Genomic DNA, 26,633 nt, shown 5'->3' on the forward strand with positions numbered 1-26,633 from the left:
GGGTGAGGGAGGGAGGGAGAGAGAGGGCACATCTGGGAATCCAAAGCCCTTATCTATGTTTGGAATGTGTTTCCTGAATAGGGGCAGGACTGAGAAGTAAGGACTTAGGCACCAATGAAACAATTGGGACGTGGAGAAATGGGGTCATAGAGAGGTAATACAGCCAGCCCCCTCGTGAGAGGATGAATGCTCCTTGGTGGATTGGATGGGGTTGTGGGTTTGGACAGTTCATGTGCTCCATCTGATGGGCAGGCATGTCTTCTCACTCTTCCAGCTGCTGAAGGCCCTTCACCTTGTGCTTCCCAGCTTCTAGAACTGTATGGAATAGACCTGTCGTCTGTAAGTTCCTAAGACTCGGGCAAACCTTCCTAGACAGTCAGGGGGGCACTCAGTGTCTGCAATGCAGGTAGAATCCGGGGAACCACTCACCGTGGCTGGATGTGGCTCCTCCTACTCCCTGAGCCCCACCCTAAAGGAAGGGTCTGCAGGAACTTGCTTCCCCTGTTTTCTTTGTTGCTGAAGTCTCGCGGCCTAAACCAGTGTCTAACTAGTGGCTGCCCAACCAATTGAACTAATCAAACTGCTGATTGAAAGGCTGGCCTCTGTGACCTAAGAACCAAATAGACCAAAGCTCTTGAATTTGCCTGTTATCACAACGTTAACCCCCAAACTGCTTTTTACTGCGTTCAGTTTCAACACTTGAACACGTGTCTGTCTACTATAGTACGGCTTTGTGTGTGCAGTAGCATATTCTTGTATGTGCACACGTGTGAGGATGAAGGGCAGAGAGAGCCTCAGGGGCCGCCCACCTTGGGTTTCTGGGTTGGCTTTTGGGACAAGGGGAGCTCATCCCGCGGGCTGCCAGTGAGCTGCAGTGCCCCACGATGTCTGACTCCTCAGAACCGGAGAGCGCACCACACATCCTGCCTCTTCTTCTTATGTAGGTTCTGAGGATCCGAGTCATTTTCGCAAAGCAAGAATGTCACCGACCGATCTATCTTCCTAGCCCTACTCGCCCGCATCTGGGTGAGAAACCCCACCCCAGTACATGAGCTCAAAATATCCCTTTAGGGAGAAAACAAGATTCGAAATGTGTCCGTATGCAAATGCTCTCAAACCAGAAAATGGAGGCCTGGGCTACCCACTTTTGAGGTGTCTTTGAAGGTGCCTCAGAGAGGAGTTTGGAAAGAAAAAGAAAAAAAAAAAAAGCCCAGTGTATTTGCTGGGCAGCCTTGCCAGCCGAACACTGCTGCCTCAGGGTTGAGTAATGCTGAGAAATCACGCCAAGGCAAAGCAGACCTCATCCAGCCCACTCAGCCGATCGACTTCCAAAACAGCCTATTGCCAAATGGCTCCTGGCTGCATCCGCGCGAACAACAATCTCAACCGCTGCTCAGAAGAGGCATTCTGGCAGGCAGTGGCATCCGCAGGGCAGGCCTCTCCTTATGAGTCACGCCGGAGACACAGGACCGGGGGCAGGCCATGCCCCCTAGTGGCCTTTCCTGGTACTACTCCCTCAGCACAGCTCATCACAGAGTCCATGTGTCCTCAGACAGCTGGCAGCATGCTGTAAGTGACTGTCCTCCATTTCCAGTAGTTCAGCTGTGTTCCATGCAAAAGATCACCCCAGCGGGGCATGTTGAGTGTTTACATCCCCCGAGAAGAGGAGGGACTCCCAACCACCGTCTGTTTGTCCCTGTGTCCTGACTGCACCTGTCGGTCAGGGTTGGGGGGTGGAGGGCAGACTTGGAAAGACTAGGCGAACCATGTATGTGGCTGTGGGAACGCCCTCATTCCCACCGGGTTAAAGACTGTCCAGTGAGGTCTTTTACAGTGGATGCGCCCACATTCTGTTAAGTAACCTCTCACCTGTGCCCAATCAATTCATTGGCTCTGAGAGCAAACTTCTGCAAAACTCAAGAGGACCCAAGAGGAAGAGTGGATACTGTTTACATCTTCCCCTGTGGGGAAAAAAAAATTAGCACATTTTGCAACTGTTTTTAGGACTTGGCATCTTCTGAACCCATTTGCAAATGCTTTGTGTGTATGAGCTCTGCATGGCCTGCAGGATCTGGACTACTGTTTGTCTATTTGACAGACAAGGCGACTAAAGCACATGTCAAGGCGTTTGACCAAGGCCACGCTGTGAATCCAGGGCTCCCTTGTGGTGGAGCTTAGAGGCATGGGAGCTCTGCCACAGGGTAGGGGGGCTTGCTTCTCACCCCTCCAGAGCCCAAGAGGCCATGAGCAAACTGAGCAAACTGTCTATTATGTGGAAGTAGTAGGGAGTCTCCATTTTATCATCATCATCATCATCATCATGATTGTATGTTATGTTATCTCATATACTACTGGTTATTATATTCTAAGGAATCTCAGGCAGTCTCTACCCTCCTCCTGCTTCAGTGTGAGGGCTGTGAATAACCAGGTGGAAAAAAAAAATACCTATGTGGAAATGAACATTGTCTGAGCACACTTTGGAAGCCAGACATTGGCAGTGGATTCCACACAGTGTGTGTGTGCGTGTGCGTGTGTGTGTGTGTGTGTGTGTGTGTGAACCCTCAAAGCCACGTGCTCAAGTTCGCCACTGTTGGGCCCCAAATTCATGTCGATGTTCCTTTGGCTCTCGGCTGCGGGCCATGGTGACCTCAGAAACACCTGAGCTGCCCCACCTGAGGAGAGAAGGACGTGGCACACAGAGCCTCGTCTTCACTAATTACTAGTTGTATGTGTGTCTGTGAGAATGTGTATGTGTGTGTACCACACGGATGTGGGTGCCTGTAGAGACCAGAAGAGGACACTGGATCCCCGGAGCTGGGAGTGGCTTCGAGCTGCCTAATGTGGATGCTGGGACCCCAACATGGGTCCTCTGCAAGAGCAGCAAGTGCTCTTAATGGCTGAGGTACCTCTCGGTCCTGTTATCCCGACTAACAGGTCTCAATCAACACGTGGGACAGGCATTTGTTTGCCTCACATGAGGAGTGAAGAGGTGCGGCTTCTTTTTTCTTTACTGTAACAGAGAAGCTCTTTCTTCTGGCTTAAAAAGCAGGAAGGCTAAGTTTTAGATAAGGAGAGATCTTCCCCTCAAGTCCCCCCTCACTGGAAATGAGGCTGAAGACAAACATTCCCCACCATGGGTTGTTAACTACAGAGGTATGCCCTCTTAGGAAGTAAGACGTGAGGCTTCTTCAAACCTTTAGGGGAATCTGGCCACACACCTAAAAAAAAAAAAAAAAAAGATAAACAGGACAGTCCTTGGTGGAACACATGGTGGTGGCTAGAGGCCCCCACTGTGGGATGATGCAGGACTTCACAGGCCTGCGCTTCCAAACATCTGCCCCTTGCAGCAAGCCAGGCGTGGGGTCGCTGAGGTCACTCCACTGGATGCTGCTAGAGAAGCATTCCTGCCATTCTCTCAGGGAGTCTAGCTCTGTGCACCTTCAGGGCTAAAAGCTGCTACTTCAACAGAAAGGAGGACAGGACCTGCTGCCCACCACCAGCCCTCGTGCACCCCTACCTCACCTCCAGCCTCTCTCGACCCCACTCTCCTCCTCCTACCTCACCCCAGCTGTAAGTGCCACAGACAGCCACGTGCTGTGGGTCGGCCACAGACACAACCACCTGTCACTGTCAGGAATTCTGTGGCTTCCGAAGGCATTCCAGGATCGAGAGAGAGTAAGCCTTCCTGTGACCTTGCCAGTGTGACAGGCCAGATTCTGACAGTTCTGTGACTTAGAACTAATGTCATCTACCAACAATGTCCTGGCAGGCTATAAAGAGCACCTGCAGGGGGGAAAAGTACCAGTGTATGTAGTTAGGAAAGCCCAGCTATTTTAACTGCCAGTGACCACGGGGCCATCGAGTGCACTAACATTATTTGTTAAATAGTAACACTGGGGAGTATGCACTGGCCATCATCTGGCAAACCTCGGAACAGAGTAAAAGGACCCCTCTGTGTCTGCAGAGATGGGCAGGCTTCTGAGGGCTGTTCTGAAGTCAGGGGCTGAGCTAACCACTGCCCTCTCTGCTGTTGTTAATTTAATGGTAGGGTCTAATAAATGTTTGTTATTTGCCCTATAATTATTACAGCAGCATTTCTAACCTGCTGTCAATCAATAAAAACACAGGCACCTGTTATATTTTAAAATAGCCTTGCCTCACCTGGGGTAGGGCGGATATTAATCTCCTAAACTACCTTCCATATCTCCCTGTCCCTATCCCATGCCATCTGCTTCTAATCATTTCCATGGAGCTGCCTCCCATCCATGATCCCAAATACTTGCTAATGTTCTTCATCTGGACCAAACCCTCCATCCACAGCCATGTGCTTCTCCTCCACCTAAACCATGGTGGCGGCCTCCTTCCTTCTCCTCTTCCTCTCCTGTCTCTTCTCCTTCCCAAGATCCTTCACTCCCCAAGCCCATGAACCTGCACCACACCTACCTTCTTCAGAACCTGCCCACGTATCAGTTAAAATATGAATGCTGTGGGTTGGGGACGTGGCTTAGTGGTTAGTGCTTGCTGTAAGCATGAAAACCTCAGTCCGGATCCCCAGCACCCAGGTGGTGGGAAAAGCCAGGCATGGGAGCCAACATTTATAACCCCAGGACTGAGGAGACAGAGACAGGAGGGTCTGATGCACCTTCATTCTGTGAGTTAAGAGGCAGCTGACAAAAAGCCAGCCTTTCAGCTTCATAGAGGACAAGATACAAGGTGTCCTGCCCTGCCACCAGCTGACCCTTCCTTATATTCTCCCTGTAGCTCACTCATCAACTAGCCTAAGAGCACCTCTGACCCCCAGCACCTGTGTACCTCTGACCCCCAGCACCTGTGCACCTCTGACCCCCCAGCACTTGTGCATCTCTGACCCCCAGCACCAGTGCACCTCTGACCCCCAGCACCTGTGCACCTCTGACCCCCAGCACCTGTGCACCTCTGACCCCCAGCACCTGTGCACCTCTGACCCCCAACACCTGTGTACCTCTGACCCCCCAGCACTTGTGCATCTCTGACCCCCAGCACCTGTGCACCTCTGACCCCCAGAACTTATGCACCTCTGATTCAGCACCTTTGGCTCCTTAAGTTGCCTTTAATACTGGCCCGAGGTCCACCATACCTGCAAACCCAGAGGCTGTTTTTGGCTCTTAGGCTCTGATGTTTATTATTAGCCTAATTATTATTATGGTGATACGTTCTAACTAACCCGCTAGCAATCAGTGAGAACACAGACCCTTGATGTATCTTTAAATGAGCCTTTACCAGGGGCAAGGCAGATATTACCTCCTAAGCTGTCCTGCAATAGCTGTCCTGCAATAACTCCCAGCCTCCATCCCACTCCATCTACTTCTAATCATTTCTATTTGGGCAACCTCCCTTCCATAATCCAAAACAGTTGCTATTGTTCTTCACTTTGGCTGTCTCTTCTCTGGGGTCACGAGGCTCTGTTCTATCCCCGCCCCCCTCTATTTTCCTCCCCGCTCTTCCTCTATGCCATCCTCCTGTCTCTCCCAAGATTCTCCCTGTTTCCCAAAGCCCAGGAACTTTAGCCACACCCATCTCATTAGCCTGCCCAGGGGTGTCGGCTTTTTATTGGTCAAATAGAAGTACGTTTCAAGCAGCAATCAGTAATTAGCATCAAAATACATCAGACCAACCTCCAGCACTCCAGGGATCCTCCCACCTCTCACAGTGTTGGGGTTACTGGCAAGTACAGCCATACTGGACATTTACATGGGCACTGACTACTTGAACTTGGGTCCTTTGGTTTGCACAGCAAGCACTCTTACCCGCTGGACCGTATCCTCAGACACGCTCTCATCTATTCTGCAGAGAAATTCTGTAGAGAGCCATTTCCAGCCACTCCCGGCCTTCTTCCCCTCTGTCCCTAGAGCCAAGTCAGGGCCATGAAGTCAGAAATCCAGGTGCAGCACATCCATTTCCACAGAGGAAACTGCAGAGACCCACCTGAGAAGCAGCCAATGCCTTGTGCACTGAGCTGGGCGGGGCAGTGTCTGCAGGGAGACCTGGGTGGAAACTTTCTTAGTTTGCATCTAGAATTAAGAGTTTTAGGATAGAAATTGAATTCTGTTACATATGTAACACATTTGTTTTATTTAAATACAAATTATCAGACCACTGTGAGCCTCCACTTCCTCAGTCCCTGAAGTAAAGGTACCTCTTGCTTTCTCATCCCCCGTAAAAGGTAGTAGACAGGAACAAATTACACCTGGAACGGGTGTGGGAGTTGTTAAGCAGCAAGCGCTAGGGAAATGCAGAACGCGTACTCTCGCCCTGTGGCACAGAGGAAATTAGAGACACTGGTGCCCATTAAGCTCGCATTCTACCCCTGAGCTTTGTGAGAGTAAAGACGCAGTGTAGATTGGCAATCCCTCAAAGAGCTTCATCATATAGTGGTCAACAACAACAAAAATTTTGCTCTTAAGTTTGTGAGACATGAGAAAGCATGATGTTTATTAAAACTGAATAAAAAGCATCTATACGAAAATAATCAAGTCTTTACCAGTTTCTTACCAGGAAGGCAAGAGGGTGATGGGAAGCCATAGAGAAACTATAACTATATGAAAAATCAATGTTGACTGCAGCTAGTTTTTGTTTTGTTTATTTTTGGTTGTTGGTTGTTGGTTGGTTAGTTGGCTGGTTGGTTTGGTTTTGAGACAAGGCCATACTTGGCAGCCTGGGGATGGCCTGAAATTCACGGTAGTCCTGACTTAGCATCATACTGGAGTGCTGGGGCTGCAGGAGATGGTCATCATGCCTGCTTGCCACTGTTCTTATTGGTATAAACTGTGATGTGCCCGACCAACCTGAAACCCACAGGGTGAACAAACAGCTTAACTGGAGGCTGTGAGAAGACTGAAGTGGGAGAGATGAATTCATCTGACAGTGAGGAGGTGGAGTAGAACTGAAGGGTTGGGTTTGGGGGGTTACATAACAAGCACCCAGCACTGAGACACAGAGAGTTTAGAGGGACCCTCCCTGGCCCCTGATGCTGACCATTGCCGGACTCTCAAAAAACTGAGAGCTCTGCTCTCAGTTGCGTGTGTGGGACCACTTGGTATGCCAAGGTCAGGAAGTAGAAGAGGAGATGGCAAACGCCTGTTCCTTCATACCTGTGGGCTGACACAGGCTGCACATGGGACATGAGTTCTCACTTCCTGGTCTGCGGGACCTCCCATTCAATGCTTGCCACACAGCCCACCACTGTTCTTAAGGCTCTGATTCCAGGGGATGAATGTAACTGCCCTGTCACCTTTACATCCTGGTGAAAGACCCCCACTCAATTAGGTGGTCTATCAGTGGAGACCCTCCCAGAGACCAGCGAGACCAGACGATCGGCTGCAACAGCAAGAGGCTTTATTGGATACACAGGTACCCGGGGCGTCCAAGTCAACGCAGGACGGGTGCGCCCTTGAGCTGGGGAATTGGTCTTTTATAGGGTCAGGAGAGCAAAAAGCGCGCGTACAGAAGCAAGAAGCATAGTTACAGGGTTCTGATTGGGTGATTCAAATGAGGCTAGATTCATCCGGGTTCAAGTCCTGGTCATGGCTGTTTTTCGGTACCAGGAAATTGGGAGGGGGAGTGGGTAGTTATCAGGGGCCTTAGGTAATACCAGGTGGCCGACCACCCACAGATATCCTGTTTGGCAAAACATCTTGTTTTTCTCCCCTGCCCTGTCTTGCTTCACTGCCCCGTTCCCTCCCTCTTGGGGGAGGGAGGTTGAACCCTGCACTTGGTTCAGCCTTGCAAAATGGTGTTACTGCTGCTAAACTATTAATGGTGGTTTGGGGTCTTTCACTGGACTCCATCCAAAGGCTTTACAGGCCTGAATATCCCACTAGGGAAGGATAATATCACAGGTGGCAGGTGCCACCTGTCGACTCCCATGCACTCAGGGTTAATGGCTATTGGGCACACTCGTCCTGATAGAGGGCATGACAAGCTATGAAGGATTTCTGGAGAGACTATAATCTTTCAAAAGTTCCCTTACCTGGCCCTACTAAGTAAGCAAGAGTGCAAAGCTTTTCTGTTCCAAAATATGGATTGATTATTATCTAATTATAATAATTAAACTGTGTGGTTGCATACTGTCCTGATCCATGAGTTCCCAGAAGCAAACTTGACCTGTGGTAGGCACTGCATAGCCCCAAGGGTCCTCCTTCTCACCAGAAGTTCCAGGAATGGTACCCGTTAGGGCTGGATTTAAGAACCACCAGGCGGGATGCTGAGCAGAGTCGGGCAGTCTACCTCTTTTCGGACCAAGCAGTGTGGAACGGGAGATGGTGGACATTCTCCTGTGGATAACAAGTGCCAAGCATCTCTGGCAGAAAGGGCAGAAACAGATGGGCAGGTGACATGAAAGTCTTAGCAGCTATGTCCTCTGGATCTCATATCCTCAGCCACTGGCTTCTGGGGGGGGGGGGTCGTTCGCTTGCGTGGTTATCCCATCTCCCTATTGTTCCTTGGAAACAAAGGACAGAAACACAAGATCCTTCCGTTACCTGGTACAGTGGCTCCATGCAGACATAACAAAAGGGAGAGAAAAGCCTGGGCTCCTGGAACAATGAGGAATTCACTGGCCCCGTGAATGCAACGAACACAGCCGCCTTTTTCCTTTCTTACCCCTTTCTTTCAAAATATTGTAGTCAGAAAAGAAAATTTAAATCAGGGGAAGGAAAAAAATCATCCCAAGACTTACCTCATTCAACAGATATGACATTTGCATCCATATTCTGAGAAGGACCCAATGCTTAATCTAGCCTTGTCCAGGGAAGTGGGGGAGGGGGGACCCTGAGAAAGTGAGAGAGAGGGACACGGGGACTCCATTAGATGAGATGTTTACACACTGGCCCAAGGCTCACCACAACTTCATGCCAGCTGTTTCCACACATTAGCTGCCTTAAGAAGATTATCCCTTCATCTGGGGACTCGAACCCTGGCCCTGGCAAAGTGCTACTGCTCAGGGGAATTCGCCAGAGGGCCCAACACTCCAACACTGTCAGTTTACAAGTAGGAAATAAAAGGCAATGTTTGCCGACGTAACACAGTCTGAAGGTGGCAACTTCTTACCTAAGCAGATCCCTCTTGATGAGCACACTTGTCCCTTTCCTGTCCTTTAGGTGTCCACACCAATTCCTTGACTACTAAAGTTACAGAAAATGGTGGAGTGTGGGGGGAAAGGGCAAGAGTTGGTAACTGTCTTCCATTTCTGAAATGCCTGCTTCTGGGTGTGGCAGGGAGATAAGGAAGTGTGGGTGAATGTGTGTATACATATACACGCGTGTATACATGTACAGCTGTGTACACATGTGGCTGGGCCCCAAAGGCTGAGGTCAGGTGTCTTCCGTCATCACTCTTTGACTTATTTTTTTGATACCTGGGGCTTGCCATTTTGCTGGCCTGAGAGCGAACCCCCCTCGTCCCAGTACCCTCCTGTCTTCACCCCTCCAGCACCAGGTTACAGGTGCCAGATGCTGCCTGTAACAAAACAAAACAAAATCAAAGAAACAGAGCTCTCATCTTAAAGGGGAGAAGTATCTCATGCACGCAGCCACACCCATCAGTGTAGGCTGCTACCTGAACATCTAGTGAGGGAGAGGGCAGCAACTTGGAAGGTGAAGACGCTGGGGCAGCTGAGAATCAGCCACAAGCCTTGGAAACAACCACAGGGCCCAGTCCCTGTCCTGGAGGTCCTTCAAGTGACCACAGCAAGGTAGAGAGAGAGAACAGATCCCAGGTCATGCCAACAATCCGCCAACCTCTACTGGCTGAGCAGTGGAACTCGGGAGTGCTGTGTTTGAAATATATGTGTGATATGTGTACTGTTATGTGTGTGATGGGCATGGTGTAGGTAGCATATATGCGATGTATATCCTGTACATGTGTGCTATTTGACGTGTGACTTATATGTATGTCATGCATGTGTGGTGTGCGTATCTGATATATATTGTGGTGTGTGGTGAGTGCATTATTTGTAGATGTAGCATGTGCAATGTACGTATGACGCAATATCTGTGTGCTATGGCTGTGATGTGTGTTATTTGTGTGTGTGGCATGTGTGGTGTTTCTTGTGCTGTGTGTGTGGTATACGTGTGTGGTTTGGGTGTATAACATGTATGTGGTATGTGGTTGTGCCTAGGTGCTGTGTATGGTGGTGGTGTGAGCATATCTAAAGGTATCCTACATTTCTGTGGTGTGTGTGTGTGTGTGTGTGTGTGAGTGTGTGTGTGTGTGTGTGTGAGCATATCTAAAGGTATCCTACGTTTCTGTGGGGGGTGTGTGTGTGTGTGTGTGTGTGTGTGTGTGAGCATATCTAAAGGTATCCTACGTTTCTGTGGTGTGTGTGTGTGTGTGTGTGTGTGAGTGTGTGTGTGTGTGTGTGAGCATATCTAAAGGTATCCTACGTTTCTGTGGTGTGTGTGTGTGTGTGTGTGTGTGTGTGTGTGTGTGTGAGCATATCTAAAGGTATCCTACGTTTCTGTGGTGTGTGTGTGTGTGTGTGTGTGTGTGTGTGTGTGTGTGTGTATCTAAAGGTATCCTACGTTTCTGTGGGTGTGTGTGTGTGTGTGTGTGTGTGTGTGTGTGTGTGTGTGTATCTAAAGGCATCCTACATTTCTGTGGTGTGTGTGTGTGTGTGTGTGTGTGTGAGTATCTAAAGGTATCCTACGTTTCTGTGGGGTGTGTGTGTGTGTGTGTGTGTGTGTGTGTGTGAGCATATCTAAAGGCATCCTACATTTCTGTGGTGTGTGTGTGTGTGTGTGTGAGTATATCTAAAGGTATCCTACGTTTCTGTGGGGTGTGTGTGTGTGTGTGTGTGTGTGTGTGTGTGTGAGCATATCTAAAGGTATCCTACGTTTCTGTGGGGTGTGTGTGTGTGTGTGTGTGTGTGTGAGCATATCTAAAGGCATCCTACGTTTCTGTGGTGTGTGTGTGTGGTGGTGTTGGTGTGTGTGGTAAGGTATAGTCTGTGGTGTGTGTGTGTGTGTGTGTGTTGTGTGTGTGTTGTGTGTGAGAGCATATCCTAAAGGTATCCTACGTTTCTGTGGTGTGTGTGTGTGTGTGTGTGTGTGTGTGTGTGTGTGTGTGTGGTGAAGGTGTATTAACTACATATGTGAGGTAGGCTAGGTCTGTACATGTATTGCCTGTATGTGGTGAACACCTTGCTTGCGTGTGGTACATGTGTGTGGTATGTGTGAGTCTGTCAGTGTCAAGCTGGGATCTCTGACTTGAGTGTTAATAGGAGCTCACTTTGTGAAGGAAGACAGGCCAGATTTGAAAGTTGTAGGGAAATCACATAGCCTGAGGTTCCCTCAACTGTGAGGTCAGAGTGTGTGAATGAGTTCAGTCTGGCAGGAGTGGAGGAGGCCCTGTGTGAGCTCCAGACCCATGATGCTCCCATCCGTGGTCCGACAATAAGGACTGTGGGTTATGGGTCAGGGAGCATCTGTGTACCTACCCACGAAGGGCAGTTCCATGGGCTGTCAGTGTGTAGCGACTGTCTCCTATGCCCTAAAATATTGATAGTCTAATGCTGCAAAATATTAATGCAGTAAAATACCTGACTCAGCCATAATCCACTCTCCTTGTTCCCTGGAGATGCATGGATGTCAAAGCCCTGGTTCTTTATTTAAGTTTGTACAGAGGTTTACACTTTGCAAAGCATCTGCAGTATGAAGCCATCTGGCAGTGACCTGCCCAGTCACTCGGCCTCCAGGCTCTGATGCCTAGTGCTGACCTGTCCTCTGCGGATTTCTCCTTCAGTTAAAATGAGGTCCGTGGGAGAATGGACTGATTCCATAAAGTCAAAATGTTTGTACATGGTTTTTGTGCCCAGTAAGTGCCCAGTAAATGGTAGCAACAAGCTATTGCTCCCTCAGAAATTCTCTGTTTTGTGTGCAACACCTGGTACTGAAGTTAGAGAGTCAGTCAGGCTAGCTGATTCAGGACATGATGGCTGTGAACCAGAAAAGGTGTGATGGGATGAAAAGAGAAGGAAGGAAGAAGGAAGGGAGGGAAGGAGGGAAGGAGGGAGGGAGGGAGGGAGGAGAGAGGGAGGAAGGAGAGGAAGAATGCAGGAAGGGAGGGAAGGAAGGAAGGAAGGAAGGAGGGAAGGAAGGAGGGAGAAAAGGAAGAAGGAAGGGAAGGAAGGAAAGATGAAAGGAAGGAGGGAGAGAGAGAGGCAGGAAAAAAGGGAGGGAGGGAGGGAGGGAGGGAGGGAGGGAAGGAGGGTGCAAGACAGCAAAGAAGTCCTGTGCTGGATAATTCTATGTCAGCCCTTACCGTGTGGCACAGAACCTCTCTCCCAGCTACACCCTGGTAACATCACCACCCTTACCCAGGTAGGACTATGGGAGGTAGCTCTGTCCCTTCATCTTTGACCCCTCATGTTCATCCACAACCCCTACCAAAAGGCCCACTTGTGTTTTGGGGTGTTTGTTTTTGTAGCAGATGCACTGTGCTTCGCCCCTATTCTTGCCCACAGTTTGGCTGTGTAGAATTTCACGTTCTCCCCTCTTTAGTTCAGATCTCCTGTTCTGATCCCTATGGGTTAGTCTTCTGGAAAGATGTACAGACCAACTGCAGTGCAGGCTGCTGGGTAAGAGCAGCAGCTTCTCTTTTTCCTCTCACAGGAGGCTCTAGGGATAGAAACCAGGACTTTGTGTGTGCTGGGCAAGAGGTCTCCCACCGACCTACACCTCAGACCTTGTCTTTGGAATCCTTCTGGTTTTTTGTTTTTAAATTCTCGGCATTTAGTGAGCCATTCTTATATGTCTTAACCCCAAAGTAAACTTGCCTAGTTGACCCTTGCTTCAACACTGTCATTTCTATTGTTTTCCTGGCCTCCAACACGGAAAAAAACAACAACGTCACTGAGACCTCCCTTATCATAAACACACTGTTTCATCATTTCTATTACTTTGCCTTTTTTGGCCTTGGGCTGTAATAATTCCCCAAATTGAATTACGTGGAACCACTAATCAATCACAAAAGATTTTACTTCCGTCCCGTCCTTTACAGCCTTACTGGGTTTGTCTTTTATGCTCAGAAATCATGTTGTTGTTGGTTTTCGTTTTTCAGGGGTTTATTTTGGGGGAGGGTTAAATATCCAATGACTCTGTTGATCTTTAATTGCTCACTTTATTTAACAATGCAAGTGCTTATTTCCTTGACATAATACCTTACAAAATTTCCCTGGGGGAAACATGGGGTCAGGTGTGAGATTTTTCCCCCACCCTCCCATCCCGGGGTCTTCATGTAGTCAGCTTTCCTGGTGTCTGTGGATTTTCCACTATCTACACATGTGGGCAATTGGACACCAATATTGTGTGAGGGTCTGTGTTGCCCACTCGTCAGTCTTTGAGAGAGAACAGGGAGTAGATCGGACGGCAGCCCTCACACTATCCCTGAGGTGTAGAGACAATGGAGAACTGTGAATCAACTGCCAGGTCTCTGGCTGCTGCTAGGTCTCCTGCCTGGGACTGGGCACGTGAGCCTACAGAAGGGGGCGGGGCCATGTTTCTGAGACATTCCTCTGCAAGAATGCCTGAGTAGCTGCAGGTTCACCTACCCAGCCTTGATCCCCTGTTGCTGGTGGGATCCGTGCAGTCAGGTGACTAGGCAGAGTAGCCCTAAGGCACATTAAGTCCCCACTTAAGTAGACGTTTGTAGGTGCCAGAGGGAATTTGTCTTTGGGATTAAACAGGAAAACGTAGTGCAGAAGGCCTTTAGACAATGACTTAAATAATTCAAATCACAAAAGAAGAGGTTACTCCACTCAGCCGGCCAGCCTGCCACTGGCCACCCACCAAGCAACCATCACTAAGGCATCTTCCTTCTTGCTTAAGTCAGTGTTCAGAGTCAGTGATGGGGCAATGCTTTCAGAGTTGCCTGGCTCTGTGGAGGGCTCTCTTCTCTCACCAGTGAGATCATCATCAGGTGACTCTCTGCCTGTAGAAGGGACAGAAACTGCTGCTGGTGTGGTGGAAAGGGTGAGAAAAGATCGTGCAGAACAGTACTGGAGGCGGGAGGAAGAGAAACAGCTAAGAGAGGCACCCACAGCACGCGCATGTGCAGTGCAGTGGCTTCAAGCCTGAGGCAGTCCTTTCAAGGCAGGCTTGTATTTGTTGGAGGACTACCCCATGACCTTATCTCACCGTCTATGATGACAGGAAGATGTGTACCTCACATCACAGCAGGAAGTTGTGGAGCCCGGATTCTTTGTTTTAGACATGGGGGTGGTGGTGGGGGGAGTGGTTTCTAGCTCAGACATTTCTGCAGCTGAACTTGTTGGACCTTAGAGTCCAATTCAGGAAGGGGGTCGCCGCGAGAGACCACTCAAGTCACACAGGCTGGGTATATAGGTAAAATTTATTACTGACACATTAGAAGTCCCAATTGTTGATATGTCAGGGTCCCTCAGCACTCGTGAGGTGAAGGACCCCTAGTAGCTGTTACAGGCTAGTTTTTAAAGGCTAAAACCACAAAGCAGGGGGGCGGGTTGCTTATCAAGTTAGACCATATGGACATTGGCGTTGGGAGACCTCTTGTGGGGACTTGGGTGTGAGTCCCTAGGGCGGTTACTAGAAACTATATGAGACCTTTGATAGTGGGGAGCTCGCATGTAGCTATTCTGGGAACTAGGGTGGAACTCCTGAGGCTAGCAGTAACAAGAACTGGGAGAAGCCTCAGGTCTTACATTTTATAATTTTACAGTTTCTCAAACTCAACTGGTTAAATTATTTTCAACTATAAAATGTTACACTTATTAAGAGAGATGAGAGAGAGAGAGAGAGAGAGAGAGAGAGAGAGAGAGAGAGAGAGAGAGAGAGAGAGAGACTGTGTATGTGTGTGTGCCACAGCGTGTATGTGGGAGGGTCAGAGGACAACTTAGGAGTCAGCTCTCTCCAACTATGTGGATTCCAGGGAAAAACTCAAGTAGCGACCCCCTTTATACCAGCTGAGCCAACTGGCCAATCCTATCCCTAGCTTTTGTCTCACTAGAGCTAATCCTTGAGTTTGGACATTACTTGTCCTCTCTTGGACTTCCTCTCTGGGCAGTCGGACAGAAAGCCGCATGAAGACTCCATAGGCGAGAGTATTGATCTTATCTGTCCCTGATGCTATAGGGACTTGTCTCAAGCTTGGTGGCTCCCAGCAACGCGGGGTCATCATCCCACACTCCTGCACTCAGAGGCTCGACAGGATTACTGGGCTCCTGTGGATAACTGTACTGCCCTCCTTTCGGGTGGTGCTAGGAAGCCTTTATTTTCTGACCTGGATCAGTCTGTTGGACATTCCATGACTCACGGTCCCTTCCCGCCACTTCTAAAACCATCAAAGTCGCACCTCTTTAGCCCTTGTGCTGCAGCCATGACTCCCTGTGATCACGTCCTTTAGAACGGACAACAAATAAGCAATGAAAGCAAGGCACCGGGCCTTCCTGATGCCCTCTCCACACGGGCCACGAGCACCAGCAGCAGGCGTTTAGAATTCCCAGTGACAGGCCGTGTCTGGGTCTGTGGTCCTGCAGCAGCTGGGGGCTGTGTTGATGCCTGTGGCCAGCATTTACCACGGAAGGCCCTGCAGATATCTGTGCTCTGCACTGCTCCCTGAAGCCAGGTTGAGGTCAGTGGGCTGTGTTGCTGGCCGGGGTGGGGGGATGGGGGTGGGAGGAGTGAGAGTGGGTGGGGACACCGATCTGAGCGACCTGAGTGGCCCCCAGAGGCCCTGTGGATGTTAGTGGTCCATCCGTGCAGCCTTCAAGGGCCTTGTCTGGGCCTGTGGTCCTACTGCAAGCAGGAATCATGGTCTGTGCTGTTGCCAGAAGCCCTGCAAGAGCCATCGACCTGCGCTCTCTCCCGCTGGCTGTGAAGAGCCAGGACGCTACTTTTTTCTGTGATATAGGTGACTGCAGACACAGTTGAGAGAGAAGGCTGTGGAAACACTTCTGCAACGACCCCTCTCCCCCGCCCCTCACTGGAAGCCACTGAGGAGAACTCTTTAAAGTGTGAGAGGGGATGCTGAAAAGTAGCTCTCCACAGCTGAAGGCTCCTGGTGGGGATGCGGGAGGGAGAGGACAGGCTCAGTTGTATTTAAGGGGTTAGGGTTAGGGGTGGGCCACGGGGAGTTTGAGAACTAACGCTCCGATGAGTATATAGATAGCACAAGTAGGAATTGTTGGGTTTTTTAAATTTACTTTTATTTTTACTTTTTTTGTGTGTCCAGAGTCACAAGGGTGGGAGGCAGACATGGAAGGACTGGAAGTGAGTGTGATTGGCGTGCACGACGTGAAAGTTTCAGAGAATCAATAAAAATGTCATGTTAAAAATAATGAAAACAACTTCAAAAAAAAAAAGAATCCCGAGAGACGAGGGCAGCAGCACACCTCCTCAGATGAATTTGCCTGAGGGGGCTCAGCTGATGCTCTCCTCTATCATGTCCGTGCACCCTAAAAGTGAGTGTGCAGTGTGTATGTAGGAAGATATACCTTAAATGCATAAGGGACAGCTGCAAAGGGAGGCCAAGCCAAGCCTGACTTCCCTCTGCCTGAAATGTGTGTGTGTGTGTGTGTGTGTGTGTGTGAGTGGTATGTGTGTATATGTGTGTGTAGCATGAATGGGTGGTGTGTATGTGTGTGTATGTGGGGTGGGGTACGGTGTGTATGTGTGTGTATGTATATAGTGTGAGTGGGTGGTGTGTGTGTGTAGTGTGAATGGATGGTATGTGTATGTGTGTGGTGTGGTGTGTATGTGTGTGTGATGTGTGAATGGGTGTGTGTGTGTGTGTGTGTGTGTGTGTGTTGAGTCTGAGGTATGTGCACTCATGTGCACACATATGGAGGCCAGAGCAAGAAGTCAGGTGTCTTCCTCCCTCTCTATCCTCATTGCCCAGGTCTCTTGCTGAACATGAAGCTCAGTGTTCCACGTCTGCCTGTCTCTCCCTTCCTGCTTCCCCCTTCTCCCAGTGCTAAGCTTACAGGCATGCCCAGCTGTCTTAGTTTGCTTTCTGGCTCTGTGGCAAACGCCATAATCAAAAGCAATTTGAAGAGGGAAAGAGTTTCTCCACCTTCACTTCCACATCACAGCCCATTGCTGAAGGAACTCGGGGCAGGAACTGACCGAGAGGCCATGCAGGAGCACAGGGTTCACTAGCTTGTTCTCTCTGGCTTGCTTGGCTACCTTTCTTACACAGCCCAGGCCCTCTGCCTAGGAGTGATCCCGTGCACAGTGGCCGCGCTCTCCTATGTCAGTGATGACAATTACTCACAGATAGGCGCGGGCCAATCTGATCTTGGTGATTCCCCCATTAAAGCTCCCTCTTCTCAGTAACTTAGATTGTATCAAGACCACAATAAAAACTATCACACCAGCCTATTTCTAAAATGTGGGTGCTGAGGATTTGAGCTCAGGTCTTCACACTGCCAGAGTAAGCACTCTTACCTCCTGAGCCATCTCCTCAGCCCTTCAGCCACAGTTTTTGGACACACAGTAGGGTCCCTAACAAATGCAGCTGGCCTGGCTGATAAGCAAGCTGCCTGCCACATCCCTTCCCAGGATTTGCTTACCTCTTCCTCCCAGCACTGGTGTTGCAGGTATGTGCTACCACACCCAGCTTTTTACCTGAGCACTAGGGATCTGAACCCAGCTTCGCACATTTGCACGGCAAGCATGCTGTCCTCTGAGCCACTTCCTCAGACCCCTCGTTAGTCATCATAAGGAGATACCAGGGTTAAGGAGATAGCCTGTGCTTTGGAAGCCAGCTGCCTGGAGTTCAGACTCAATTGGTCCTTACTCATTATGTTCCCAATCGTCACCCTGTACCTCAGTGTCCTGTGACATTGGTCACTGTGTACCTTGTCTCCCATGACTTAAGAAAGAAAGGAGGCAGGATTGGTGACACCACTCTGACAATGACCACCACCAGCAAAGTGCAAGCAGAAGGGACCCAGCCAGGCGTCAACTGTCCTTGTTGCTGCAAAAATTACCTAGCCTATGTAACTCAAGGTGGGGTTTATTTCAACTTACAGCTGGAGGTGACACAGTCCGTCAGTGTGGGGAACACACCGCAGCAGGTAGGGATGGCATGGCAGCAAGCACAGGAGCCCTGCTAGTCCTATACATCTACAGTCAGGAAGGAAGACGTGAAGAGGGAGTGGGGCTGAGATTAAGCCTCAAGGCCCATGACATATGTCTCACCTCCTCCAGTCTTCCCAAACATGCTGCTGCCCAGGAGCCAAGTGCTCCCACAGGTAGGTCTAGGCACAGTCTCCGACATGGGCCCATCCCTAGTGAGTGACAGACAGGTGGACTGAACTGGTGAGGGTGGCTGTTGTCTGCAGGGCCACCGGCCCCTCTCTCTTGCTGTGTACTCAGTACCCAGAGAGTGTTCTGGACCTTCTCTGGATGAATCATTCTGTGACTTTCAGAAAGGTCACGATCGCACCAACCCTGGGATGAAGAATGTGAGCTCTGCAAATTGGACCCCAGGCTTTTCGAATGCCAGTCTCACCACTCTTCAACTATTAGCTCCATGCCTCAGTCTCTTTAAAAATGAAAACAATGAAGAATAGGCCGACAGGGATATCCCCAGGGTGATATAATGTGGTTCAGACCTTGCTCAAAGGGCTCCCAACAAACTCAATACTGGAAAACAAACCTTGTTCTACCATCTCAATGTGGAAGAGTATATCTCTACGGGATAAGACTCTTACACACACACACACACACACACACACACACACACAATACACATATACACATATTTTCAAATAAATATAATAATATTTTTTAAAAGAAACTTAGGAGACAAAGATTTATTTTAGTGCCCAATTCCATTTAAAGTCCAGGGAAGTCAGGGCACTAACTTAAAACAGCTAGGTACATCAAATGCATGGTCAGAAGCAGAAGGAAAGAAAGAAACAGAAGCATGCCCATTTGTTTACAACTCTCCCTAGGGAATATGGACACCTGCAGTGGGCTGTGCCTTCCCACATTAGTTAGGACAGACTCTACAGACATGAGCACAGGTCGGCACAACGTAGACAATTTCTCACTGAAGACGCTCTTCCCGGGTGATCCCTGGTCATGACATGGTGACAATTAAGTTAGCCATCACAGATGGCAATATTCTAATTACATCATTCCATCTTCATCTATCATAGGCGATATACGTCCATAAAAAGAAACATGCCGCCATCAATTATTTCTTGATAAGGAGGCATAGCTTGTACAGGAATCAAAGAAAACACTTGATTCTTGTCCTTTCTCTGGCAGCTTTCAAATGTAATGAGTTGGGTTCCTTAGCACTCTCCAACGCTAATCAATGTACCTTTAAAAAGAACATTCCGAGCAAACAGATTTTACCATAATTGAAATGTTTGGAGCTACTGCAGTCACTGTTTCTTGTGACATTTAACTGTCCCGGCTTCACCCTGCTTGTGCTAGGGCCTCAGAACTCTTTGACAGCGCCTCGCCCTCCTCCAGTGTGACAGGGTGTTCTAGGTCAGCTTGGGTCACTTTGTGAAGCCAGCCTCGTCTTTCTAGTTTCTTCTGGAGGAAGGGCTGCTTGAAAACTCTAACCTGAGCAGCAGGGATTTTCACTTTATAGAAGCTTCCAGTAAACAACAAAGAAGAGAGTTTGGGTTTTTTGTTTTGTTTTGTTTTTTCAGAATAGGAGACCTGTGACTAGACAACGGAAGTTGGAATCAATCCAGGACCTCAGTTGACAGTTGCATCTCATTTTCTCCAGGTTCAAATAAACAAATTAACTAACAACAAAAACAAACAACCAAACAAAAAACTGGTTTCAGCCAAGTATTTTGTTTGTTTGGTTTTTGTTTTGTTTTTAATTCTAGCAATTCTGGATACCCTCCCCAAACCACCTGAGTGGGATTATCTTGTGAAGGGCTAAAGGCAAGATTCCCTGGGTGATAAACACAAAGTCAGGGGAAGAGCACAGGCATCGGTGTGGGGTGCTGCCCAGGAGTGTCACGTGAGAACCCAGGCTGAGAGCTACCTAGGGTAACCCACAGGCTTGCAGGAGGTGGGCCTTGTAAGTTGTAGAGTGAGTGAAGAAAGATAAAGGTGATAAGGTATAGGGATGGAGGGAGAAGCTTGCCAGGCAAAGAGCTTATTTTGCAAGCAAGAAGACCCGAGTTCTATCCCCAATACTCCCTCTTAAAAAGCTGGGGAGATGGAGACACGAAGATCCTTGGGGCTTACTGGCCTGCCAGTCCAGCCTGATCAGCAAGTTCTAAGTTCAGCAAGAGAACTTTGTCTCAAAAATATGGACATGTACACATTCACACACACACACACACACACACACACACACACACACACACACACACACACACACCCCTGTGGCTGAAAGATAAGGTGATAGGATAAGATCTAGAAAGGTTTAAGTAAGTGGAAGTTTTAGCTTCCGTAGGTGGGAAAGATCCAGGTGGCAGGCATAGAAGAAAGCAGGATCCAAATTTGCACCGGGCGCAGGTGGCTGGACCATTTGCAGCCTTCCGGGGCCCCTGTGATAGGAAGGAATGCTGTAGCCAGGTCCTCTTTAGCCTTTTCCTCCAGCCGTGGACAACACATTTGATATACAAGGGGGATTTTGCTATGCTGTGTTATGTTGATGATGACACAAGACTCCATAGAGGATGATTGGCCTAAAAGCTGTTTCATGGAAACACTAAAGTATACTTTGCCCTTTGCACTCTCAGTATTCTAGGAACTTTGAGGCTGTAAGAGGCAGACAGTTTAAATGCAGATACAGTTGGGAGGATCTGGCTCTCTTTTATTAGTCCAGATACTAAAAGAAATTTCACATGTGTAATGTTAGTCTTTTTCTCCCCAAATGAGACCATCTTCATTAAAATGCTGAGTTGGGGCCAGGGAGACAGTGCAGTTGTTAAAGTGGTTGCCACACAAGTTTGAAGGCCATTCCTGGGATCTCCAGAATCCAAGCGAAGAGTGGGTGGGCATGGCAGCCTGCCTGTAATCCTAGCCTCTCAGTGTATGCTGGCTTGCTAGACTTGTTGGAAGGACCCTACTGTTTGAGGTCACAGTCCTTCCGGTCCAGATAGCCATTCTGAGCTAGACGGAGGACTCCCTCTCCCCAGCAGGGCCTCTGGCTCTCTGCCTGACTCCATCTGGAGAGTGTCTTTAGACATAGATGCCCCTCACCACACTTGATAACAGCCATTGGCACAGCTCCCTGCTACCTCTCCCCTCCCTGCGCCTATAGGATACGTAGGGACCGTGTTCCTGCTCATATGATAGGAGTGTGCTGCCTAATGTAAAGTAAGCATTCTTTAAGGGTCTGGTTCCAACCAATTATGAACATCTACCCTGGAAAGACCCCCACCACTCCCCATGGGGTACACAGCCTTTGTTCTCCCTGATTAACGTTGAACTAGCTCCTGAAGTGGTTCCTGCAGTGTTTGATCTCTGTCGTTCTTATGGCCTTCCAGGCCCTGCGTTACAGCTCCTGCTCTTCCTGCCTTGGTGGGCTGGTGGCCAACAGCACCCCACCACCACCCGAGGGAAGAGGAGAACCACATGACTAAACACATAGTCAGACTCTGAGCTTGATGAATAACATAGAAAATAATCAATAGAGGATGGTTCTCAACATAAACCTGGGACCTCCACATGTATGTGCACACAGTTGCATGCAGACTCATCACAGTGGCCATACACGCAAACATGTATACACATCACACACAAAAAGGGGAGGAAATTGGTTATTATGGTATGTTTGTTTATTTATTTATTTATTCATTTAGTGTGTGTGTGTGTGTGTGTGTGTGTGTGTGTGTGTGTGTGCAAGTAGATTCATGGGGTATGTGCATGCATATGTGTGCCTGTGAAGCCCAGAGGTCAGCCTTGGTCCTCAGGGGTTATTTTAGTTACTATTCTATTGCTGTGAAAAGACACCATGACCAAAGGACTCAGAAGAGAAAGCATTTAATTAGGTGTTTGCCTACAGTTTCAGACATTTAGTCCATGGTTATCAACATGAGTGTGGCATGCATGGCTTGGAAGCCATGGCTGACAGCTTACATCTGATCCACAGGCAGCAGACAAAGTGGAGGGTGGGGGAGGGGGACTGGAGTGGGCTTTTGAAACCTCAAAGCCAGTAACAGATCTCATCCAACAGGACCACACCTCTTAACCCTTACCAAACTCTCCAACGACTAGGAACCAAGCACTCAAACATCCGAGTCCACAGGGTCATTCTCCTTCAAACCACCACAGAAGATGTCCACTCTCCTTTTTATTATTTGAGACCAGTCTCTCACTGGGACCTGGAATTTGCCAATTAGACTAGACTGGCTGGCCAGTGAGCCATAGGGATTTGCCTATCTCTGCTGACCTTGTGCTGGGATCACAGGGAAGTGCCATCACGCCTGGGTTTTTTGTTTGTTTTGTTTTGGTTTTGTTTGCTTGTTTTTTAGTGGATATTTGGGATTAAATTCAGTTCTCATGTTTGCACAGCAAGCACTTTACCACTTGGGCCCAGGTGAGTTTTTATTTTTACTGTTAATGCTTCTCATTTTGAGCCCCTAGTTTGGCCAACACAGACCAACATATGAGGCCCTCTGTTATTTGTAGGAGCATACCTGGGTCCTGAAAGCAGACGTTGGAGAACTTCCAGTGTGAAAGGATCTCAGAGCGAGCAGACCCAGCAATACCCAGGGATGTCAATGAGGCCCCACGTCTTTGTGCAGTTGTTTATGTCCCCCCCCCCCACGTGTCCTCCCCTTTTACCAGGAAAAGCTTGGAATGTCCGTGCTGCATGGAATCAGTAGCTTCAAATACAAACTTTAATTAGACTTGAGTTTTACTGATTTCCCTTGTGTGTTTTAACTCTTAGAAAGAGCAAATATATTTAATATTGACATTATACCTTATACATCACGTAACACCTGTCAATGTCCTTGATACATTCCATGTACTTCCAAAAGGCTGCTGTCCTTCTGAGAGCTGTCTGGATGCACATACATCGCCCCCCCCCACCCCCCACCACCGCGTCTGGACACCAGGGATCATAAATAATCATCTCTTTAAAACTGCCCTTCCCTTACAGTCTTGAATTTGAAATGTGAATATATAAATGTAAGCACTCTCAGTAACCATGCAGATTTATGGGGAATAAAAATGTAGGTTCTGTCCCAGGATTCAATCAGGCCATCCGTCCTGTGCCTAGAGATTCCTTGGAGTTCGGATACAGTTCAGAGGGGGGAAATGCAACTTATTACCAAAGTCGTTTAGAAAGCAGTACAGCTGAAGATCTCCAACAGAAAGGCCCCTAGTTGAGCAAAATAGGGTTCTGACGCCGGGAAGGCAGGCGCGAGCACAGAGGCTTAGTTGAATGGAAGTATCTGAAAGTTCCAGTCAGAGATTAGGAAAGTTTAATTTCTACTACCCACTGTTTGGAGAAAAAAAAAAAAAAAAAGCATAATTCAGCTGACAGAGATACAAAGATTTGTTCTATTCCTTGATGCAGTAAAAATCGATTGGGTTTAGCTGGCATAATTATCCCCCCTGTGCTCAGTACCTGGCGGCTTTGGTGTCTGTGGGCAAACAAGTATTAATTAGATAATCTGTGGTGAGCTGGCAGGTGGGTGTGAGAAGGGGTCGGGGGTGCTGGATGGCAGGAGAAGCAGCCCAGAGCCCTTCTCAGGAATCCAAAACCTCCTCACCTCCCTCCCATTGCCCAGGGGCTCCCAGCCTCCATTTGTACGTCAACCTTTTTTAGAGAACCAGCTAACTCCCAAGAAGTTGCAAGAAGAGAGCCCCGCGTGCGAGAAACCCTAAGAGCCAGCTAGACCCCCTTGGAGGAGCGCTTGGCAAGCAGAGAGGCACGCTCTTTCACCGTTGCCTGTCCAGCTCTTAGACCCTGGAGTCACGCAGGCAATTCTGTCTCTGCAGGACCAGGGGACCCCCGCAGACTCCTTCAGCGCGGGGCGGTGGGAGTGAGGGGGACGACAGGAACCCAGTTTGCGCTTTAGCTGCCCCTTTAAGGGTTCCTGAAACTTTCCCGTAGCTCTCGCCTGAGCCTCGTCATATCCGTTAGCCGTAGCCTCCCTGGCACGTTCCGAGGAAATTTGGCACTCCAGTTTCTTCGGGAAGAGGCGCGGCCGGAGCCCGGTGCTCGCCGCGGGCCTATCCTTGACCTTGGCCACGGAGGAGGGGCCAGGCCAGTGGGGCAGCGGCCGCCAGAGGGGGCAGCGGCTGAGAACTTGCTTAACTCGGCGCCGCCCTCTCCAGCCTCCTCTCCGTCCGCCCCGCCCCGGCCCGCCTCGGTCCACCGGGGACCACAGCCCCGCGCGTTCGCGGACTCGCCGAGCCCCCGCAGCGGGGATGGGCGCGCTGCTCCGAGCGCTTCTGCTTCGGCTGCTGGCGCAGTGGCTCTTGCGCGCGACCCCCGCGCTGGCCCCCGCTCCCTTCACGCTGCCCCTCCAGGTGGCCGCAGCTGCTAGCCACAGAGCTTTGGCGGTTCCTGGGCTCGGGACCTCTGAGTTGGCCCGTTCCAATGGCTTGGCGCTCGCACTGGAGCCCGCTGAGGCGACGGCTAACTTCTTGGCTATGGTGGACAACCTGCAGGGGGACTCTGGCCGCGGCTACTACCTGGAGATGCTGATAGGGACCCCGCCGCAGAAGGTAGAGGCTTGGGGGCGACGGGTCCTGTGAGTTATCTCCGCGCCGTTTAATGTTGCCTCTAAGGCAGCAGCTTTCACGGGGGAGAAGAAAGGGCTGGGGTGGGGGTGGGGGAAGCATGGATTGGGTGCGGAGCCGAGGCAAGCGCTAGGGACGCGCCAGGGAGAGCGCAGCCTCTGCCCCGGCACTGCTCAAGGGGTGTGAGCAAATGTTTCAGAACTTGGTTGCCCTTCCCAACGCGGTGGAGCTTGTCAGCTAAAGGGACCTGTAACGCGCTTTCTCCCCAGGAGCGAGATCTCCTCCTTCCAGAAAGAGCTGTACCTACTGTGTGTGTGTGTAGGGGGGGAGATCTTGGAAGAAGCTGCCCTTAGGTGGAGGGAAATCACTGAAGTTGATACCCTCCCTCCATGCTTTCTCAATGCTAAAGAGACTATTGGAGGGCGTCCAAGGCGCTCTCCATGAGCTCAGCTAAAAAACACCCGGTTCTGAAGTATCTCTTTGCCCGGCTGAGCCGCCTTCTTCTCTCAGAGTTGGTTTGCTGCCTTCCATGTGTTTGTCCTCCGCAGCCCAGCCCCTGGGCGCCTTGCAAGCGCCAAGGCGTGCACCCTGCAGGGCTGGAGAGTGTGAATGCCCGCTGCTGCTGCTGAGAGGCAGGCGAAGACAAAAACAAAACACCAGCACCGTCCAAACAGCTTTCTTCTCCCACCTTGCTCCGATGTTCATTGAACACTTCTGAGGAGAAGAGCAGGGCTCCCAAGCACGGAATCTGCCCAGGAAAAAGAAAAGCCCCCCAGAAGTGATCCAGGCCCTCTCCGATCTACCCAAGTTGTCACATGAGTTGAAGATACTTTATTTTTATTTTTAACATTGTCGTTGGGGTTTTCCATGCTGATGTGATTGCCCATAAATAGAACATGCTCATGACTTTTGTATAATTCTAATTAAATTATTCAAGACTTTAAGAAGAAAGACACAGCGGCATGCTAACTTTTACAAGGAGAAACTGCAGAATAACTTCTGTAGTTGTTCAGACCTTCAAGAGTGTGTGTGAAAGGGAACTTGTGTGCCCCAGGGCAGACTAAAGGGGGGGCCTGTGTCAGCTGAGGAGGGTTAAGGGCCTCTGAGCAGTCAGCCCACCACGTGAGTGTGATCCTACCGTGGTGGGAGTCCTGTGACCTGCGTTTGGCAAGACTGCATGAGACAGGAGGGATCTGCCTCTTCTGTGCCATACAAAAATCTTTCATACACGGGCCGGACTGATTCCCCACTTGGAGAACATCTACGTTTAAGATGAAAGCTCTTGTCGGTTTTTGGGAAAGGGGAACTCTCTCCTGAACTGAAGTCGACTGTGGCAGCTCCAGGGCTGAAGAAACGGCTTTAAGGAGGAGGAGAAAACTCCTCTCACAAGCTTCTCCTAAGCTGTCGCTTGCCTTCATTGATAACTACTCACTGATAAAGTTTAATTAATTTAATTAGCCAGGATGTAACGAGCACGCAGGCTGTGTCCTTAGCGCAGCCAAGGAGGCAGTCCCTCCACGGCTCTTTCTCAGTTAGACTTTAGTATGCTTCCAAGGAGGGCCGCTTTGTGACAAACACAGCCATTACTTCTGCATCCCACGGGGTGAACAATTTTGTATTGCTGTCCTGGCGTGGTGGACTGACATACTGCCTCATGGCAAAAATCTGTGCACTGGATAGCCCCACTGTAAACATCAGGTGTTGGTGACCTGCTTTCCAATCTGCTCCTTAGTAGCTCTGGCACCAGCAGGGGTTTGGACAGGCTAAGGAAGGCAGTAAAGAGGTAACCTCTGAACCCCAGTTCCTACTCCAGGGGTGGGCACAGAGTCATGCATGCATTTTCTTTTTGTTCTGTGGAACCTGAAATGAAATTGCTTAGAGAGAGAGAGGGAGACAGAGACAGAGAGACAGAGACACAGAGACACAGAGAGAGAG

General features: G+C 49.5%; 1 protein-coding gene and 1 pseudogene across 1 annotated transcript in view; one reads left to right on the top strand and one right to left on the bottom strand.

Annotated features, from left to right (window-relative positions):
- Positions 1 to 26,633, bottom strand: part of LOC127192954 (40S ribosomal protein S19-like) — an 877,505-nt pseudogene that overhangs the window by 774,117 nt on the left and 76,755 nt on the right.
- Bace2 (beta-secretase 2) overlaps positions 24,311 to 26,633 on the top strand; it is an 86,920-nt gene continuing 84,597 nt past the window's right edge. Inside the window, exon 1 of the mRNA XM_051150336.1 lies at positions 24,311 to 24,683. Coding sequence (XP_051006293.1) covers positions 24,384 to 24,683 — 300 coding nt within the window. The 5' untranslated portion in view covers positions 24,311 to 24,383. The remainder of the gene's footprint in view (positions 24,684 to 26,633) is intronic.

Source organism: Acomys russatus, chromosome 8, assembly GCF_903995435.1.
Source record: "Acomys russatus chromosome 8, mAcoRus1.1, whole genome shotgun sequence".
NCBI classification, from domain to species: domain Eukaryota; kingdom Metazoa; phylum Chordata; class Mammalia; order Rodentia; family Muridae; genus Acomys; species Acomys russatus.